The 19945-nt window shown below is 44.8% G+C and overlaps 1 protein-coding gene across 2 annotated transcripts; it reads right to left on the bottom strand.

Moving 5' to 3' along the window:
• Nucleotides 1-885: 885 nt before the first annotated feature.
• On the bottom strand, nucleotides 886-19143 carry MED28 (mediator complex subunit 28). Of its 2 annotated transcripts, none has more exons than XM_075676721.1 (5): nucleotides 18868-19143; nucleotides 18689-18767; nucleotides 17377-17443; nucleotides 9528-9640; nucleotides 886-3434 (listed from the first exon to the last, which is right to left on the bottom strand). In XM_075676721.1, exons 2-5 carry the CDS (start codon nucleotides 18734-18736, stop codon nucleotides 3147-3149), a joined length of 516 nt encoding a protein of 171 aa, XP_075532836.1. In that variant the 5' UTR covers nucleotides 18737-18767; nucleotides 18868-19143; the 3' UTR covers nucleotides 886-3146. The 2 variants fall into 2 exon arrangements, with proteins under 2 accessions (XP_075532836.1, XP_075532835.1); XM_075676720.1 differs by having other exon boundaries at nucleotides 18689-18782.
• Between the last annotated feature and the right edge of the window lie 802 nt (nucleotides 19144-19945).

The raw sequence follows: 19945 nt of genomic DNA on the forward strand, positions 1-19945 counted from the left end.
AAAAACGTGTTAACAATTACACTCCTGCGAAAAATTTACACCAGCAGCAAAGAGTACATTTTGTTAGTGCTACCGTGTTTGGTTGAGCTCTATGGCACCAGTTGGCTGCACCGTGCAGACCATTTACATTTGCGCTTCTGTTCATCCCCTGAAACGACACGCAAGGGGACACGGCCAGGCCCTGTCCCCTTGCGCTTGTGTTTACCCTAATACCGGAATCGCGAAACAGTATTGCGTTAGTAATCTTCCGGTGTAAAATGACTGCCACAATCACGCAAATCCTGGCGCCGATCGGATAGCGGCAGTCCGATGCGTTGCGGCCAGTCCGCTCATCTACTGGCTTGCAGAGGGACACGATGTCGCAACTTGCCATATTGCCAGTCGCTACGTTTGCAGTCCACAATGCAACAAAATCGAATCATAGCGCTCGCGAAAAGACAGATCAACACTGATGGCGGAGCTCTCGTCAAAGACGGAGCACGTTGTAACACAAGCAGACGACACTTGCTGTGTGCCAGAAGTGCTTAAGTGTACTGAAAAATTGTTCTTATGCATTCTCTTTATGTTACCTTCTTTTTATAAAAACAAGTGAACTAACATTACAACTATTACGAAAATCATTTGTTTACCATAAGGTTGGAAAAATTATCGATCACACAGCCTGGTCAACCAATCAGATAGCTTGCCCCACTGACGTCATATGGGTGATTTTTGTCATGTGGGTAGGGGCGGCTTAAAAATCTGCCAAGCAGTGTGCTGCGATCGGCAGCGATGTGCATTTTTAAAACCTTATAATAAATTACACGCTTTACGCAGAGCACTCAGATGTGTCAATGATCAGAAGGACCTATTCTGACTCAGTACGTTTGCAGCAAATCGTCAAAATCGTTGCAGGGTCCCTTTAATGTGCCAAACAAAACAGTTTTCTTCTGAATAGCCGCAGGTTGCCCCGTTCCGAAAGGAATAAAAAATGGCTGCCACCAATTGCTCAGGCACTGGCTACTCGCACCTGCCGGAGAGCATGGGTTTATTTGCGTATAAATAAAACTTTTTTCGTGGCCGTGTAACGTTTTCGAGCACTTTCGACATGTTTACGACCTCGTTCTGCCAACTCTTCTTTGCTGAGGATCTATTTTAGCGGCATTCTTAAGCTTCCGTTTCATGTCGCCGAGATTTTCGACCAGCCACCGCAAGCTAAGTAAGGGAAAGTGGACCAATTGCAGACACCGGCACCACCCTCTTTGTCTGGTTATCGATTTTCATTGCAGTGGCTCGGCCCCATCGAATCCCTCTCCAATAGAGCGTGCTCCTCGCCTATTGTCAGCCAATTAGATAAGACAACCCACTCAGTTTAGGCAATGTTATTCATTTTTCAAGCAAAAAAAAGTGACCTCCTATGAACGAGGAGAGCGTTTGATTGGTTTGTTCAGACAACCCTACGGATGACCGCTCGATGCTTGCGTCGGCGGTTACGCAAATTCAACGTCAGGAGATTGGAATAAAAACATATTGGAATAGCTTTATGTTATAGAGCCCCTGGTCTGTGTTAAAGGGACACTAAAGGTTACTATTAAGTCAACGTGGACGGTTGAAATACCATCACAGAAACCTCGAAACGCTTGTTTCGTGCCATGGAGAGACTTATTTTAAGAGAAAATGCGTTCTGAAGCGTCCGCGTACCTCTAGCGCAGTTCAAATCGCCCGCCCTCCGATCGAGGAGTACTGACATCATGGTCTCATAGTGACGTTGCGCCATCGGTGAGTAGAACGGCGTCCGCAGACGGCGCTACGGCTTTTCTGCGCAAAACGCGAACGCGCGGCCAGAAACAGAGCCAAGACCACGACCTACTGTATACAGTAGGTCGTGGCCAAGACAGAGCCGACAGCAGAGCGAAAGCGGGTGTATGGTGGCTAGCGGAATGAGAAACGAATTACGTCCCACGGCACACGGAGAGTCCGTTTTCGTTAAACTATAGGCTGCGGCGAGCTCGCAGCGTGGTCGGCATGGTCTATGAGAAGCGACGAGCCTTTTCGCACTCGCAACAGGGCATAAAAATGTGCGAATCGACGCAAAACTCGGCCTAGAAACGTGCTTCGCCACAGCCAGGGCTCAATACGACCCAAGCTGGCACGACCCAGATGTCGTTTCCCGCACCGCCACCAGGCGCCGCTACTATACCTCAAACTCCAGCGCAAGACGCCTATAAGCTGGTACTTCATTCTGTGACGCTAACTTCGACGCTCGTCGCAATGGACCCTGACACCGACAGATTGGCTCGCGATGGTGGGTTCAACTTCAGTGATTTGAGCACCGACGAGCGCGACCTGCTGCTGAGGGCTCGCACTGCCGGCGTCGTTGCGTACTACGACGGCGGCCTCGACACCGGCTCTCCGGAGCGGGAAAGCAACGAGGGCTTCCCACGACATCACACGGACGTGGCATTCTCGCTGATTGTTCCAAATGAAAGTTTCGCGAGCCAGGAGAACCCTCACAGCACGACGCGATAACGAAACTACTGAAACTCCAAAGCGTGCGCGGCGCAGAGCCGAGCGAAAACGAAACCTTTCGAACACCCATATTACTGAAGGGTAACGTCAAAATGTTATTTTTTCTTAGAATCGAATAGACGTAGACAAGTAGCATTTTCTTCCGTCTTATAATCGAATGAAATGATATTTTTAATACGAGTAGTTGAGTATTAGTAACACAAATTATGAGGAGTCCTTTCGTCATCGGGCTAGTACCGGAATGTCGCTGGGGGGTCTCAAATCGTGTCATGCATTTACCTCAATTTCTCGGTTACTAAAGCTCTGTTCGCGATTATATTGACGCCTTAGACGTTCTAGAACATTGCTCTACCACTTTAACTTGAGTTTCTGGTAACCTTTAGTGTCCCTTTAAGTGTCGAAAAGGCAGCAGTAGCAGGCGCACGACATACGGGGGCATAATTTTACGCCACAGGTAAAGTCTTTTGGAGATGGGGGCACTTGTATAATATTTATCACAACAAATCGGTCTGTTTTAAGCCTACTGAGGCCCTTCTGTCCACTGCATACCACAGCTAGCTGCACATCTCACACATAGCACTTTCTTATGGTTTTTGAAAGATCATGTGTAAGCAGTCACTTTGGTGTGCCTCTAGTCTTCATCGCCTGGGATCTGGCATGCCAATGTTGGATGTGGTCCGCTCCAAGTAGGCCAGTGGACCTGGCAGGCCTTGTGCTGCACCACCCATTGGCATAGACTGCTGGCTCTGTGTAGGCATGCCTTGCTGTGTGACACCTCCTGGAGGTGCTTGTGGTTGTGGCTGCGGCTGCTGCCCAGTTGCATTTGCTGTGTCATTAAGAAGGCTTTGCCAGTAGTGAATCTTCTCATTGTACTTCTGTAGCAACTGTTCTTTGCGGGCCAGCTCATTCTTCAGCTCTGTGTTATCCTGCAGAAGCAGAGTCGTTCATGCTTCGAGTCACTATCAATGCTATCATGCTGAGGAACAAAGCTCCTTCTATCATTACTACCAGAAAGCAAGCACAGTAAAAATACACACGCCTTCAATAAAGGAAACAAAACGGACCTTGCAACACTTTTTGTACTAACTGATACATAAAACTTTCCATCACTAAATAATGCTGTCGTGAACACCTCAGCCAAATATATTACTTGCCTGCACACAGTAAGGAACCTGATACGACAACATCAAATCCATGATGCCACTGCAAACAGATGCGGGAATTACAAGGTGCTGTTGCCACCCGCATTTTGTTCTTGTGCCTTTTCTGGCTTGCCAAGCCTCTTCTCACAATAAGAGTGTCTTTACTGTAATTACAGAAGGGTAATTTACTAATACAGCCTTATCATTTTTCTCTTTCCTGTCTTTTTCTAATATGTTCAATCTGTCATGAGTCACTTGGGGCAATCATATCATAAGAAGCCAACAAACACTGACACCAAGGACAACATAGGGGAAATTACTTGTGCTTAATAAATGAAATAACGAAAAGATAAATTATTGGAAATTAAAGTGGATGAAAAAAGAACCTACTGCAGGTGGGAACCGAACCCACAACCTTCGCATTTCGCGTGCGATGCTCCACCAATTGAGCTACAGCGGCGCCGTCTCCCCATCCACTTTCTTAGGTATTTATGTGCCCTATAGAACCCTGGGAGTGTTAGCTAGCACCACCACTCACAGACCTTGGCAGCGGACATGGAACGTCCTTTTTGCTGCAGGCATCACGAGAACGTGATCTTTTTGGGTGAAGGCAACTGGTCAATAAACCCACACATGCTACCTGAAGGCATCAATGTTGCCAGATTCAATACCCTCGTCATGTAATAAACGAGAAGGAAGGGGGTTAACCGAGGGGCCCGATTTTTATTAGTCATATCATAAGAAGCCAACAAACACTGACACCAAGGACAACATAGGGGAAATTACTTGTGCTTAATGAATGAAATAAGGAAACGATAAATTATTGGAAATTAAAGTGGATGAAAAAACAACCTGCCGCAGGGGGGAACCGAACCCACCGGTTCGGTTCCCACCTGCGGGCACCGAACCGGCGATGGAAAGTTTTATACTAAACAGGTTAGAATAAATGGACCCCCTTCTCCTACTGTCCGAGGTGAGGCCCTGGGCTGCAGCCCCCTTAGCCCCCCCCGCCCTTAATCCAGCGCTGTACACAGCGTGGAAAGCCTGTGCTTTGGTCTGATGCGGTACCCACAATCTTTTGCTGTATCTTCAGACTATCTCTACGAGCAGCCCACACAAAAGAGAACGGCCTCACATGCAACAGATGAAGGCCGGTCATCAAACAGAATGTTCCCACTCTCAGTTGAACCGTCATTGACACTGGAGGCATGTGACAATGGAAACCTGGGCGAGCTCGAAGACATAGACAGCCGATAACATGCTTCTTAATTTAAGCAAATATGTGTTTTGCTTTATTCACCCAATAGACCTAGAAAACCAACTACGTCTCAGGCGTATGACGCATAAAAATAGGGAAAAAAAAGGCTATTCCGTAAACATTTTCAAAACACAATTAACCTACAAAAAAAAGTGCTGCATGTAACGAATAGTGTGGCCTACATTCTCCCTAAATGAAATTTTGCTGCCGTTATTAGAGCATTGGGGAAGTTTTGTTAGCATTCGATATATCACCTTGAGAAAGGCAGGAAACGACGGTTTACCAATGTTTATTTAACACCTAATTAAGTCACGCAATTCATTTATTCCTGTACCTCATCTGAACCATTCCTGTACATGAACCCCATTTCTTCGCAATATGAGCTCTGAATTTCGTTCCTTCACGAGACAGTGAAAACACGCACATAAGGTTTAAAAAGGAAAGCAAACAACAAACTCGATCCATCTGATTGCGGTCATGCATGAACGCAAATGCAACGCTGCGTTCGAGCGCTGCCATGCTTCTCTGTTCGGCATGCTCCGACGCTGTCGGCTGGAGCACGCGGCTATGGCGTTCAGAAAGGCGACGGTTGTACCATCTCGATTTTCAATAAAAAATGCCTCAATGCGGAGCACTCATTGGACCAACTCTCCCAATCTAGTACACTCTACTGAAACTGATCGTCTCCCGGTTGCATACTCAGGATAAGAGTAACCAGATGTGGCTGAGTTGGCTTTCCTTTTTTTTTTTTTTTTCGATTTTGCCCGCTTCTTGTCACTTACTCAAATACTCAAAGCGGCACGTGGATCCTCTTGCTGGGTAGCAACACTAGCCTATGGTACCGTGCAACCCATGGCACACCATGAGAGAGCAGGATATGCCCAGCACTGTGTGGGCCATTAGTGACCCATACACCAAACCTGGCTGCTTTATTACATTTCCTATGTCACAGACTGCACGAGGTGCAGGCTAGCAGATAGCAGTACTCTCACGGTTTGGCAGAGGTGTATAACATGCCCAAAATAGTTGCTAACAAAGGCAAAACACAAGTTTTGAAAGCCAAAAGAAAGCGTCAATGTCTTTGTGTAAATAAGACACTCCCTTCCAGAGCAATCATGTTCGAATAAATACAAGTTGGAACACATACAGTGTCATCCCCTTTTTCACAAAAATTGAAAATCTGATTGCTACAACTGATTATTATTATATCTGAGCATAAAGCTGCTATTCAGAACCCAAGAACATTTCAGCATTCCTAACAGTGCAAACACAGCACTTGTCATAAAAGGTTGCAGTGCTTTGCAGAAACATTATTAAAGAGTAATAGATGCTCTATGGTGCAAATTGAAGCATTAACAAAACCTTAATTTCAGCTTTTAAGCCCTGAACCCTGAATTTTAGCCCTGGGGCGGTGCCAGGGGGGAGGCACCCTCCCGAGTGCCAAAAACAAAATGTCAATTTTGATGTCTTATAATTTGGAGGCAGACGTATGAAAGCTGCACCGCTTACAATAAGCATAACAATTTATTACGGAAAATTTCTGATCATAAGCTTATTCTATAAGCTCACGCTTGTGATAGAATAAGCGCTTGAAATACAGCGCGAACTGCCGCAATGAGATAAAAATGGTTCCAACAGTTCTAAATGGATTTAAAATGGGCTGCTAGCGTGAACCGGCAAGTTCGTTTCACAGATGTAACAGCCTCGGCCACAAAGTCGCAAGTCGGGTCAAACGAGTTGAGAGGTCATGACCCTTCTAAGACAGCTTTTCTCACAGAAAACCCTTGGGGCAACGCTGCCTACTCTCAGAAAGACCCAGTAAGCCACCAATCCTTGCAAGACGCCATCACTTAGTCAGCCATCCATTCCACCAACCCAACTGCTTTTGGTAAAGATGCGTGCGCCGAATGCCGACGCACTTGGGAGTGTTGTGGCTCAAAGTGGCGTTTGGGCCTGGAATCCACCAAGCCCATCGACAAGTACATCCGGTAGTAAGAATGAAGGAAAAATTATGCAGATCCCACGCACTGTGGGAGTCGATATATGCGAAGCTTTCTGTGCTGTTTGCTTTGATTGACGATAATTAGTGGTGATGTTGATGGTAAGTGTTTCAAATTCTTCAACCTCCAGTCCAACGCGAGAGTGCCGATTTGACGTTAAGGTTAGGTTAGGTTACCTTGCGTGCACCCCTGCTGTTTGTCTGCATAGTACACAGAACACAGAGGGAGAAGTGTTTGCTTGAGGCATTGTTGTGCGCCATATTTTTATAATGTCTGAGAGGGTTGAGTATTGTCAATGCCTCACATGGCACATTGCCTCATGGACTTTAATTGAATTATGGCATCTTTTATTCCGCCCCCGTCGAAATGCGGCTACCACGGTCGGAATCAAATCCGCGATCTCGAGATGGGACATAGCCGCAAAGCTACCGCGGCGGGCACCAAAGTGTTGCTTTGACGTGCCGACGTTTCCGTGGTGTCTCCTAGAACCTGCGGTGTGCTTTAATTAATGCAGCTCTTTTTTTGCACGCTCTACATAAGTTGTCCGCTTGACATATTTGCATGGTGTTTAGGTATTTTTCATAAATAGCAGGGACGTATCGTACCATACCTTGAATTTAAATTTATCCTGTTTCCCCGCAACCGCTGTCATGTCTCAGTAGTAGCGTTTCGTTGCCTTCTCATGTCATCTTTTCTTCCTCTATCCCAGTCATTGCTTTGAAAGAGACTCCATATAGGATGCTGTCCGAGGCCACGTTGGTGGGCTAGCTTGTCTAGTGAACAGTGTACAGTCGGAGAGCTGTTATTTGCGTTTGTGAAACCTGCTGTACTGTATGACTGAATGTGACACTGACTGAAATGCCTATTGCATGCTCTATTTTTGCAGTTCTCTCCTCTCTTCTATTTGCTTTTGTTATTCTTTTCCCACTTATACTTTTTGTAATTCTTTTTCCCATTTCCAGCATTTAGAATCACCAGCCGGCACCACAAGAGTGTTATTAACTTTTTTTTTTTTTTTTTGTAATCTAGTGCATCTTTACCAAAGTTGGAATTCATATGCACATTGCTTAGAGGTGTTAAGTCTCTCTCCTGTTGTGAAATATACTCTTTTGAAGCTATATTGCGATCTATTTAGCTGATGTTATTTTGTTGCTGCTAGGTGCCTGTTTTTTTCTTCTTCATTTAATGTATGTGCTTACCATGTATTATATAATTTTTAATTTATATCTTACTGTGATGCTTGAATAACTTATTCACACTTATGTGTTTAGGAGGCCTTTCAGCACAGTTCGAAATAGTCAAAACACAACACATAAGTTACCCACCTCCCCAAAGGGACTCAGTTGTTGTGGGTACCCCCCCAGTCGAAAGATCCTGGTGCCGCCCCTGCCTGAGCCACCTCTCAGGCTTGGTGAAAAAACACAGTCTACAGATAGCATATGCTGCTGTGAACACCTCAGCCAAGTTTTGCAGTCGCGCGCGGTGTGTGGAGCTTGCAAGCGAGAGTATGAAGTCACCTTTCTCTACAATGCTCTCTTTTCAACAGAAGCCTGCTCCTCACTCTTTTCGGAACACTTTATTCCGTAACATATCAGATTCCCATATGTGGCTGCTATTGGCCAATAGCTGACGTCAATCAAGAAGGGTGTTTGAATCAGTGTACTTCTTCCTACTGTTGCTGTGATTATTTATTACTGTGTATATTTATTTAGTTATATAGTTTATATAATAACAAGCTGAAGCAAGCAAATATCTGCTTTCGAATTTTGATAATAATTATGCACTTCCGGAAGGAGCAGACTATCGTCAGCTCACACTCGGCCACTGGCGCCCGCGTAGGAATTCAACTTTGGCCACCCTGCTTATTGGTGTCGTAGCCATCAGGCGTCACTAATTTTAACTAGTTTTGAACACTCAACTAGCCTATAACCACGCGAAGCTTAAGGTCAGACCACACGCATACTTGGCAGAGCGCGCTCACTCCTGGATGCTCCTGGTTTGGAGCAGCCTTGGCAGAGTTCACTTCATATTGAGCTATTGATGGCGCTTCCATATGCACAAGTTTAATGCGGCTAGTATCGGTCAGTCAAGCTGGTGCAGGACAAAGCCTGTCTGCACCACATAGCATGGCCAGACGAGCATATGAGCGCATACTCAAGCCTTGTGCATAATTTCAACGCTGCGCATATTCACTACAGTTGCAGGTAGCTGAGGTCTGCTACGTAGCGTAGATACCGGGGCTGCTGCGAGGTGACATGACAAGTCCGCTGGCTGAGCGCACTGCAGCTCACTGAGGACAACCGCATTTGGCTTATGTTTGGCACATTGTAGGTGCCAAAATTGGAAGTAGTGGCGCCTATGTGAGCATCCAAAATAAAATTTTAACCTCATTGTGGCATTTATTTATGTTTACACTGCTGTACAGAAGGGTTACTAAACATCGACCTTTCTCGTGCCAATCCTTTTTTTGATAACTACACACTACTCTTCCTATTTACACAAAGCACAACACTGCATGCACACTTGATACCTGTGATAGTGAAAGTAATAACTAAACACAGGAAAATACTTCAGGCACCTAGCCACAAAATGCAAGTTATTTACTGGAAAAGGACTTACCTCCATGACCATTTGTTCAGACTTCTGAGCAGACAGTACCAGCCTTTTCTGAAGGAAGAAACTCTCCATCTGTTTAGCTACATCCAGGAACCGCTGTATAGTCTGCTCAACTCCTAAAACCAATGAACCAAGAAAGGACAACAGCAGTTTTACTTGATTGGATCATAAGAATGAAGCTTAAGCATTATGCCATAAAAAATTTTTTGCCAGTTTTGGAAAGGTTTGGAAGGGAATACCCATTTAGAATCTATGCAAATCTAAGAGCAGCTAAGTTTACTGTTGATGTGATTGGTCTGAGGCACCTTAAACCATCTGTTGAAATAGCTAAAAGCTCACTTGGAGGTGACATGTAAAAATTTTACATGTCACTTCCTGATAGGCACAGCCAGCCCAGCTGAGACCAGACCAGACACGGACGGACAAACGTCAATCAAAGAGGCACTCAAAGTGCCTGATGTTTGCAGCTTTACATTAAAAAAGAATGCCCCACTCACCCGTATGCCGTGCATGTGGCACAGCACGTCTTCGCCGCATCGCCAGACTTACTACAACTGCTTTATTTCCAAACCGCATTATTGTCTATAACAATCAATTAAACGTGGCCACTGTGTATGTGCAGGGTGTCTACCAACCGGGAATTCTCAGGGATTTTGAGTAGTCTGGAAAAACTCATGGAAAACTCAGGGAATTTGTGCCTCTATCAGGGAAAATTAGCTGTAATTTTATTGAAAGGGTCGAAAGTCGCGGTAATGTTGGCTTGAGTAACAGACAGGAATCGTAATGAATCGTCTTTGACGCCCTGTCGTCGGCTCGAGGAGTTGCCAGTGTACAGTCAATGACTGACTTTCCGGATTCCCGATAATTTGGATGGCTTCGTGGACCCACTACATACCCCATAGAGTCAATGTATCAGAACGTTTGAAATTTCGGATGCAAGAACTCTTCGCCGTCCAATTTTCCGGACGTTTTTCCGCGACCACAGGTCCAAAACGGCATTAATCAAAGCCACCACCGCTGCCATTTTGATTACCTTTTTGACAACTGGCGCTCTCGCACACAGATCCACTGGCAGCCGTGGCCACCACTGCGGCAACGCTAGGCCTAGCAGCTTCGACATTCGCTACAAAGCTTCTTGCCAATGGTACGGACTCCGCCTTTGTGATCCTCGCGATTGGCTTACAAGCTTGGAAAGCATGTAGCGCTGCATAATGTCAGTTCCCGAAAGTCAGCTTTGCCTCTGCACAGAAATGTTACTTGGCAAAGCATAAGCAAAAGTATTGCAGGGAAGCATAACAAGCGTGGGAAGGGGCTATGCCATGGGACACAGTATGTTTTCCTTAATGGGACCCCGGAACGATTTTGACGATTTTCTACAAATGTACTCAGTCGTTAGAGTAGGTCATTCTGATCATTAATTGACACATCTAAGTGCTCCGCATAAAGCGTGTAATTTATTATAAGGTTTTAAAAATGCACATCGCTGCCACTCGCAGCACACTGCTCGGCGGAATTTTAAGCCGCCCCTACCCATATGACCGAAATCACCCATATGACGTCAGTGGGGCGAGCTATCGGATTGGCTGACCAGGGCGCGTGATCGATAGTTTTTCCAACTTTATGGTAAACAAATGATGTTCGTAATAGTTGGAATGTTAGTTAATTTGTTTTTATAAAAAGAAAGTAACATAAAGAGAATGCACAAGAACAATTTTTTAGTACACTTAAGCACTTCCGGCACACAGCAAGTGTCGTCTGCTTGTGTTACAGCGTGCTCAGTCTTTGGCGAGAGCTCGACTGTCAGTGTCGGTTTGTCTTTTCGCGAGCACTATGATTCGACTTTGTTGCGTTGTGGTCTGCAAACATAGCGACTGGCAATATGTCAAGCTGCGACAACGTGTCCCTCTGCAAGCCAGTAGACGAGCGGACTGGCTGCAGCACATCGGACTGCCGCTATCCGATCGTTGCTAGGATTTGTGCGATTGCGGCCGTCACTTTACACTGGAAGATCAGCAACGCAATAGCGTTTCGCGAGTCCGGTATTAGGGTAAACGCAAGCGCAAGGGGACAGGGCCTGGCCATGTCCACTTGCGTGTCGTTTCAGGGGATGAATAGAAGCGCAAATGTGAACGGTCTGCACGGTGCAGCCACCTGGTAGCATAGAGCTCAACCACACACAGTAGCAGTAACAAAATGTATTCTTTGCTGCTGGTGTAAATTTTTCACAGGAGTGTAATCATTAACATGTTGTTTTTGTAAATGTTTAAAATGTTTTACACTTGTTTAGAGCAATATTAGCTCTTTCTTTGGCTGGTTAAGCTCTGCGCCAACGAGTGGCTGGACCGTGGAGACCAATCAGGCAGCTCACGTACGTCTACGCTAAAGTTCCTTCATCAGCTTTAGTTTATGCCTTCACTGTGAAATCTTCAGGTAGTGTGTGATTACTGGAATACCAGACACGTTTGGCGCTACGACAGAATGCTCGCAACGCACGCTGCTTTGATAGCTCTCGCTTGGGGTTGACAGCCAAGCGGCTAGTGGAGAGGTTTCTCTCGGGCAGGGGCGGGCTCCAAAACAACCGGAAGTGGACGATGTGACGTCGCATCGTGACGCGGAACCAGTGAAGGCGGAGCTTAGCCCCGATCGCTTGGCGAACGAGTTGAGGAGGAAAAGCACGGCTAGGGAGGAGGGTAACATGTAATCGCTTGCAGCTCCTTAATACGTAATGCTTCACTTAAATTGTGGTGCGAGTGCTCTACTTAAGCTGTACCCTACGCGTCTACAAAATTTGTCCGAACCGTTTCAGGGGCCCTTTAATAATACACGCATGCACCCGGTATTTCCTGTCATAGTACGAACACCGATATCCCTAATACGTGTACCGACAGGCCTTCAGAGCGTTTTCGAATGTGCCTGTGGTGGTTTGAGCCCCCAAGGGCAGTAAATGACATGCATTTTTTTTCCAACTGGCCGATTTTTCGGACGTTTTCGTGGCCCCTAGGGAGTTCGAAAAATCGGATGTGGGCTGTGCAACTGACCAAGAAAATGCTTCAAATGGTCCGTGGGGCAAACGAGTGGTGGAAGAAGGACAAGAACAGAAAGGACCTACGCATTGAGGAATGAACAGGAAAGGAAGCGTGCTGCTGCCATTTTGAAGGAGCTTGAGCTCAAAAAGCAAAGTGTTGGCTGATGTTGAGATGCAGGTGTCTCATCCAAACCGAAATAAACTCTTTAAAGCAGTGAAACAAAACAATGAGGCATCAAAACAAGCAGGCTGAGAGTATGTCAGGGCAGTTGCAATTGACTTACGAGCTGTTGAGAGAGAATCTCAATTGTGACAAAGTTCGGGCCTCATATTACTGAGCTTGCTATCAGTTGATAGAAATAGCTCATATTCGAAAATATTTGCTTCTGTATGCATCTCCATTTTATTCGTATTTGAGAAGGTCCGACTCAATATGCTTACTAGAGAGTGACAGCACCAGGCGATATGGTTTCAGCCCGTCTTAACATAAAACATAGTTCCGCATCACTCACGGAATTTTGCAAAGGCACTCAGGTAAAACCTGGAAAACCCGGGGAATTGGGAAATGTCAACTTGGTAGACACCCTGAAGTATGTGTGGTATAAATGCATCTGCATGGTTATAGGTTAGCAGCTATAGATATGCATTTTCCTTGTCGATAGCAAAACAGATGGTGCACTGACACATTTATCTTTCAATATTGATATTCTAAGGGCTTCGATTATTGCCTTCATCATTCGGCTGCTGTTTTTTCTCCCCCTACCCCCCTGTAACAGGCCCCATTTTTCGAATTCAGGCTGACAACCACACTTCTTACAATGTTACCACATTTTTTACAATGTTAAGATGGCCACAGACTTCTTTTGTCGTATTGCAATGTGCGTGTGTGTGCTTATAACTACTGCGGGTGAAGTAGTCACCTATAGGTGGATGCTGAAAGAGCCGGCAGAAGGAATACAATTATTGCGTGCATGTGCGCAATGTGCGCAATACACTGTATTGCGTATACACTGTAATGCGTATTGTGTATTGCACAATGTGCGCAATACACACGTGCACTCCTCTAAGCTCTCCCATCGCCTCTCTACCTCTACCATGTGACTGGCTTCCCATACTTCAGGAACACACTTTTTCCACTTTGACACTCATAATGCAATGCATAAAAAATGCAAGCCGCCGCCCCTCCAACGTAAGCACTGTCGACCAACCCCACCTAGAGGAAATTGTGTCGACTGTCAAGGGGTGGAAGTGAGATGGGAGAGAGGCGCGAGGCTGACGGTAAGGCGAGGGGGTGCCGTGATGCATGAGCGCTAAACGAACGGGTGTGGCAGCTCGCCCTTGTTTATTCTTTTCAAGGATTTTGCCTTCTTTTTCCTTTGGCGCAGACACTCGGTAGCCAGTTTTAATCGTTATAGCCAATAATGCAGCGTGGGAACACTGGAGTAAGCGGTTTGTTTTACCACGGAATACACACAAAAGTTCACGGTGCTGTGGCTGGCTCAGTGTTACATCCGAGTATTGTTAAACTGGTAATGCTAACCTATAAGTAGGCTCAACTGTACTTCTTGCTGTCTAATTAAGACGCTTTAATGGCTGTCCCCTCTGTTGTTTTTTTGCATGCACCCTGGTTATAACAATCATCTCTTACGACAATAAAGTTTGTTTGGCATTTGAATGTTTGTATAAGTGGATTCGACTGTATTGCCATGTTCTTTGATGTGAATCAGGATATGCACATGCGCAGATCCACACGTGTTGTACGATATCAATTACCCAAGACCAACCACATGACAGTGAATGGGCTTCTTCAATACACCATTGTAGGCGACAGCCAACACCACAAGCAAGCAAGCCGTAATTCCTGTGAGAAAGCTACACAAGCTTTGAGCTCACGAGGGCTTTTTCAACAGCAGGCAAAGCAGTTCATGCAATCTGTGCAGAGAATGCGTTTTTATTACTTGTTTTTTTTTACTTGTGAAATTTGACTTGTAGCAGACAAGTCAAATTGACAAATGAGCACTACGCCGCCACGGTGAATGCAGTGCGTTGCCTTGCATTGTGCCGAGAGGAGATGGACAGGAGAATAATACTGACTGAGGCTCAAACATCACCATGGGGGATGTTTTAACTTATCTGTTGTATCATCTCACTCACAAGCTCCTGTGTCTACCATTTTTTGCTCAAGCCAATAGAAAACTATTCTGTGTGTATTAGGCTCATCATTTATCTCCTTGATCACTCCTAAACTAGTCGTGATGTGACATTTTCATATTACACAACACTTTTTGTATGATTTATCCTCTTCAGTCCCAAGACCTGAAACCTCAATCCGTTTTTCTAAGACACATTTTCTGTCTGTCCGTTGGCTGATTGACCTTAGGGTATAACAGATGAAGTTAAAGAAATTCAGGATCAAATAATTGTTGGTTCTTTTATGTCCCAAGCATATAGTGAGCTATGAGGGACACCCATGATGAGCCATATTGCTCCGAATTCAATTTTTTGCCATCTGGAGTTCTTTAACGTGCAGTATGCAAGACATCTAAGTACACAGGTTCTTTTCACAATCCATGCCCATCAGAGAGTGACTGCAGCGGCTGAGATCAGGTATCACAATTTTACACTCCATGGTAGAATTCCAAAGGTGCTGAGCCACTGCCAGGTGAAATTCTTAGGACTGGCCTTTTGTATAAATATTTAAAAGCAATCCTGCTACACATCAGCATCATTTTGAACAAATGGTGACCTGGCATTTTCAGGTTCCCACTTTTTTTTTAATAAAATGAAAATACAGATCTGAATTCTGTGGTAGTGCAGGCTAGAATTTCAATATTATGGGACACACCGTAGTGGTGGACTCCAGATTAATTTTCACCACCTGGAGGTTCTTCCAACGTGCATCTAAACCTAAGCACACAAGCGTTTTTGCATTTTGCCTGCATCAAAATGCAGTTGCTGCAGCCAGGATCGAATGCACAATGTCGAGTTTAGCAGTGAAATGCCATAGCCTCTGAGCTACCACAGCGGGTTGCATTAAATGAAGGTTCTGGACCTCGAAAACCTAGAAATATATTCTACTGGCAAGCCTTTAGACCATTATCAATTTCCTATGAAAGCTTTTCTATGAACTGCCCTAGCTTTCATTTCCCACAAAATGCACATGTCTCAGCATCATCACATAGAAAGTCATGAGTGAGCAGGACATCTTGACGTTTTGGCATTCGCTCTGGCTCTTTTGGTCATCTGTTATGCTGCTACATTGGGCTGTGTTGCGAGTAGCAGCAAAGCAGACAAGTGAGCAGACAAATATAACCTGGCCATATTTACTTTAAGGGCATTAAACAATGATATTCCAGTAACCATCATACCAAAGACATCCCTTACTAATGTAAATAATACTAGATTTGCAGGAAATATGAACTTCATGTTACCCATCGTTCGCACCAACTACGGTAAGCAGTCATTACACTTTTCAGCTTTATCTCTGTGGAACACATTACCATTCCCTTTAAAATTGTTCAAAGCTCACAGGTTTCGTACAGAACTTAAGCATTTTCTTTTAGCTTCCTCCAACTTTCCCATTTGAGTGTACTGTCTTGTATTTTTAACTTTCACTTTGTTTCTCTACATGTCTCACATTTTTTACTTTTTTTTTCTTCTTAAGCTATTTTTGTAGTTTCACCTTTTGTTGACTAATACAAAGCCTTGTTATTGCTTAATACATTCATCTGCTGCTTTTCTGTTCATTTATGCCTTGTATCCTAAAACCTTTATTATCGTAAATATGACATGTTGCCATTGTTGTTTTATTAATCCCAGTCATCATTCACAGGAGGTCCCATTTCAGTTTCTAGCTATGGGACCTTTTTCTGTATATAGTAATCATGTAATTATCCCCATTTTTGTCTTGAATAAAATTGATTCTGATTCTGAGGGAGCCCGAGCAAGTGCCAAAATGTCGCAACGTCCTGCTCCCGTGTGATCACCTTCTGCGTGATGACATCACCGACACGTGCACTTCCTGGGAAACAAAACCTAAGCTGCTTCACAGAAAAGCTTTCATAGGAAATTAAGGATACTATAAAGTTTGCCAGTAGTATTTAAATGAATGTCCAGGACCTTCATTTTATACAACTTAAGTAAAAAATGTCATGCTCCTTTAATGCAACATTGTACTTTCTTCAGCACTTCTAAAGTCACTGGCAATCAAAGGCAGTGGACAGAACCACTAAGGTCAAAATGCCACTCCTATGTCTGCACTGGCACATTAGTGCCTTCTTTAGCTCCAGAGCACACACCTGTTTACTCCCAGGGCCACACAAAATGGCGGTAGTTTTAAGAGACTGAACAATGAAGTTTCAGCACTTGCAATTTATTTTCCAAAAGATGCCAAAAACACCCCCTTGGCATAGGCTGACAGCAAAATCTTTGAAGTCTGCCCAAGTGCAGCAGGATGCAGTAGGTTTAAACTTTTGGCCAAGTTTGGCGAATTTAGTGCAGCAATCGCATCACTGCCAGACATGCAAAAAAATTATAAGTTAACAAGGGATAGCTTTTTTTTTTTTGTAATAGACTCTTATACAGCAGCACACCAGATGTATAGAACTGTGCTGCCTGAATTATAACCAGCGGCTTGTCTTCTAATTGCACTCTTGAAGAAACAATACATGGAGCATATGGGGCATCAATGCAGCTTTTATGTTGTTAGTCACTAACACCTATTAGACAGCAAATATAACCTCTAGAGATGTCTTAAGAATGCAACGTGCAATTTACAAGCACCACCATTCAGCACAATGAATTAAGAATATGGATGAATTGGCATACCTGTCTTTACTTCTTCCGAGTCACGAACGTAGAAGTAATCTGGATTTGTGACTGCAGCCAGACATGCCTAAAAGAAACGCGTGTTGAAAACTCAGCTTCTTCAATAATAACAATCAATCTTATTATAACAAATTTGTGCACACATATATTTGTCTTGTCTGCCAAAGCCTTGCAAAAACTTGTATAGCAAGAACCTGGCAGTTGAGAAAAAGCTACCTGAAAACACCATTACAGGCTAGCACCATATCTGCACTCAAAATGGACAACAAAGAACAATATTATGAAACTTTGGTTCAAGGACAAATCTTTATCCCAAAGAACCTTCCAAAAACTTCCCGTGCTTACACTGTCACATGCACCGTGAATAGTCACTAATGCAAAGTATGAATGTCTGTTCTTTCTACTAGCTATTTCTATGGACTGAGCAATTACGAATAGGCTATCATTTATGAGCCAACCTTTGCTAAAACCTTGTTCTTCTCCCAATATCTCATTTTGTTCTACCCATGCTTGAATCTTCCATTTTATGGCCTGCATTGTCAAAATTACTCAATTCTGCAGGGTTTAACATCGGTTCTATCTTCTTTTTCCCTGTACTTTGTCGCCAAGTGCCAGGTGTTTACGATTCTTAGCTAGACTCGGTTTGTTATTAGCGTCATGTATATTGCATCCAGTCAGATTGCCATGCTTTGTTTCTTTCCCGTGCAGCTTGCCCTGCTGTTCAGGTTGCTCAGAACCAATTCCTCTATCCGCTGTGGTTGCTTAGTGGCTATGGTGTTGGGCTGCTAAGCATGAGGTCGCAGGATCGCATCCCGGCCACGGCGGCCGCATTTCGATGGGGGCGAAATGCGAAAACACCCATGTACCTAGATTTAGGTGCACGTTAAAGAACCACAGGTGGTCCAAATTTCCGGAGTCCCCCACTACGGCGTGCCTCATAATCACATCGTGGTTATGGCATGTAAAGCCCCATAATTAAAGGTTTAACTAATTCCTATCGTCGGTGACCTAACCACGCTGCCTCTCACAGGTCGTTCTTTCACCGTTCTTGACTGACTCGACCAGCTATATTTCCTATAATGTAATATGATGCGTGTTATCTCTCTATTGTTTTTGTCTTCGTCTGAAGTGCAAGCAAGTCTACAGCGCTCGTAAAGCAAGCGGCTCTGCTTCCTTTATGACAACGCAAGGTCCCAACTTTTTTCCCGTCCCCAGAGCAGACAAATGCATTCAACATCAGCTAGCAACAACTCAAACCTGTCGCCAAGGGTTCGAGCAGTGAATAAATTCAGTTACTTTATGAAGACCGTACCTGAAAAGAGTTCTCAAAATCATCCACGATGTGGTTGGACGAAGCCATCTCTGGGCTGGCGCCGGCACCTCACGAGCACCTGGCGATTGAAATTCTGTAAAGTCGTGATTTAGTATTCTACGGCTGCATTCGATTCGCTGGCAGTAGCAACAAAGAGAGCAGAGGCATATACTACGTACAGGCAGTCCAGGAGTAATCCCATAGAGCAAGAAATTCAACAAGAGCGCACACTCGGCGAAAACTGGCAGGAAATACAAAAGTGTACTAGGGGTGTGTTCCAATTCTGGCAAACATCGGAGACAGTCTACGTAGAAAGCCAAGGTATGCCACCACAGCTAAGGAGACAGCCGAGACAGCCATAAAATGAAGAACCAGCTTCGAGCACGGCCATAGAACACTTGAAACGCATGGCTTCTAAGCCATTAATGGAACACGGGCACTATGGGGCTCTTGCATTGCCCAGGGGGCGCTGCGAAGGATGGGTGGATGGATGTTATGAGCGTCCCCTTTGGAACGGGGCAGTGGGTTGCGCCACCAAGCTCTTGCTACTATGCTGCCCAATATCCTACCTAGGTTAACCAATGAAAAGAGAAAAAAAAAAACACTATGAACTACCACGTCCAAATTTTCTGATCCCCTATTGCGAACTGTGTTTTTGTACGTCTCCGTCTTTTGTCGTTTCCCTACTTTTCTTTAACCAATCCTCCAATCGCCTCTTACTAATGTCTATTGCGGACCTGTTTGCTATTAACACTGCTCCCGCTGAACCCAAGGGCTTCAAGGAGGCCAGTGGTGCCTAAATCGACCGCCGGGTACACGTCTTCACATTCTAATAAAATATGCTCCGTTGTTTCCCTAGCTTTACCGCAGCAAGCACATGCTTCTTCTTCCTTCTTATATCTCTCTTTATAGGTGCGTGTTCTACACTGATAACTCAAAGGAAAGCTCATTACTTTTCGAAGCGAGATCGGGATGCCTTACACACTCTAAGAACAGTTTACACCCTTTGGCTTGCCCCTTCTGCCACACAAAAATAATCGTCATCTGCCTTGATGCGTTTCCTTTCTTTATCGCTGCGAGCCCAGAACTTTCCAGTAACGAATGGCACGCGCGTTATCAGCATAGAACAGTTTACACCCTTTGGAGTGCCCCTTCTGATAACGCGCGTGCCGTTCGTCAGTGGAAAGTTCCGGGCTTGCAGCGATAAAGAAAGGAAACGCATCAAGGCAGATGATTATTTTTGTGTGGCAGAAGGGG

This window comes from Dermacentor variabilis, unplaced genomic scaffold (assembly GCF_050947875.1).
Source record: "Dermacentor variabilis isolate Ectoservices unplaced genomic scaffold, ASM5094787v1 scaffold_12, whole genome shotgun sequence".
NCBI classification, from domain to species: domain Eukaryota; kingdom Metazoa; phylum Arthropoda; class Arachnida; order Ixodida; family Ixodidae; genus Dermacentor; species Dermacentor variabilis.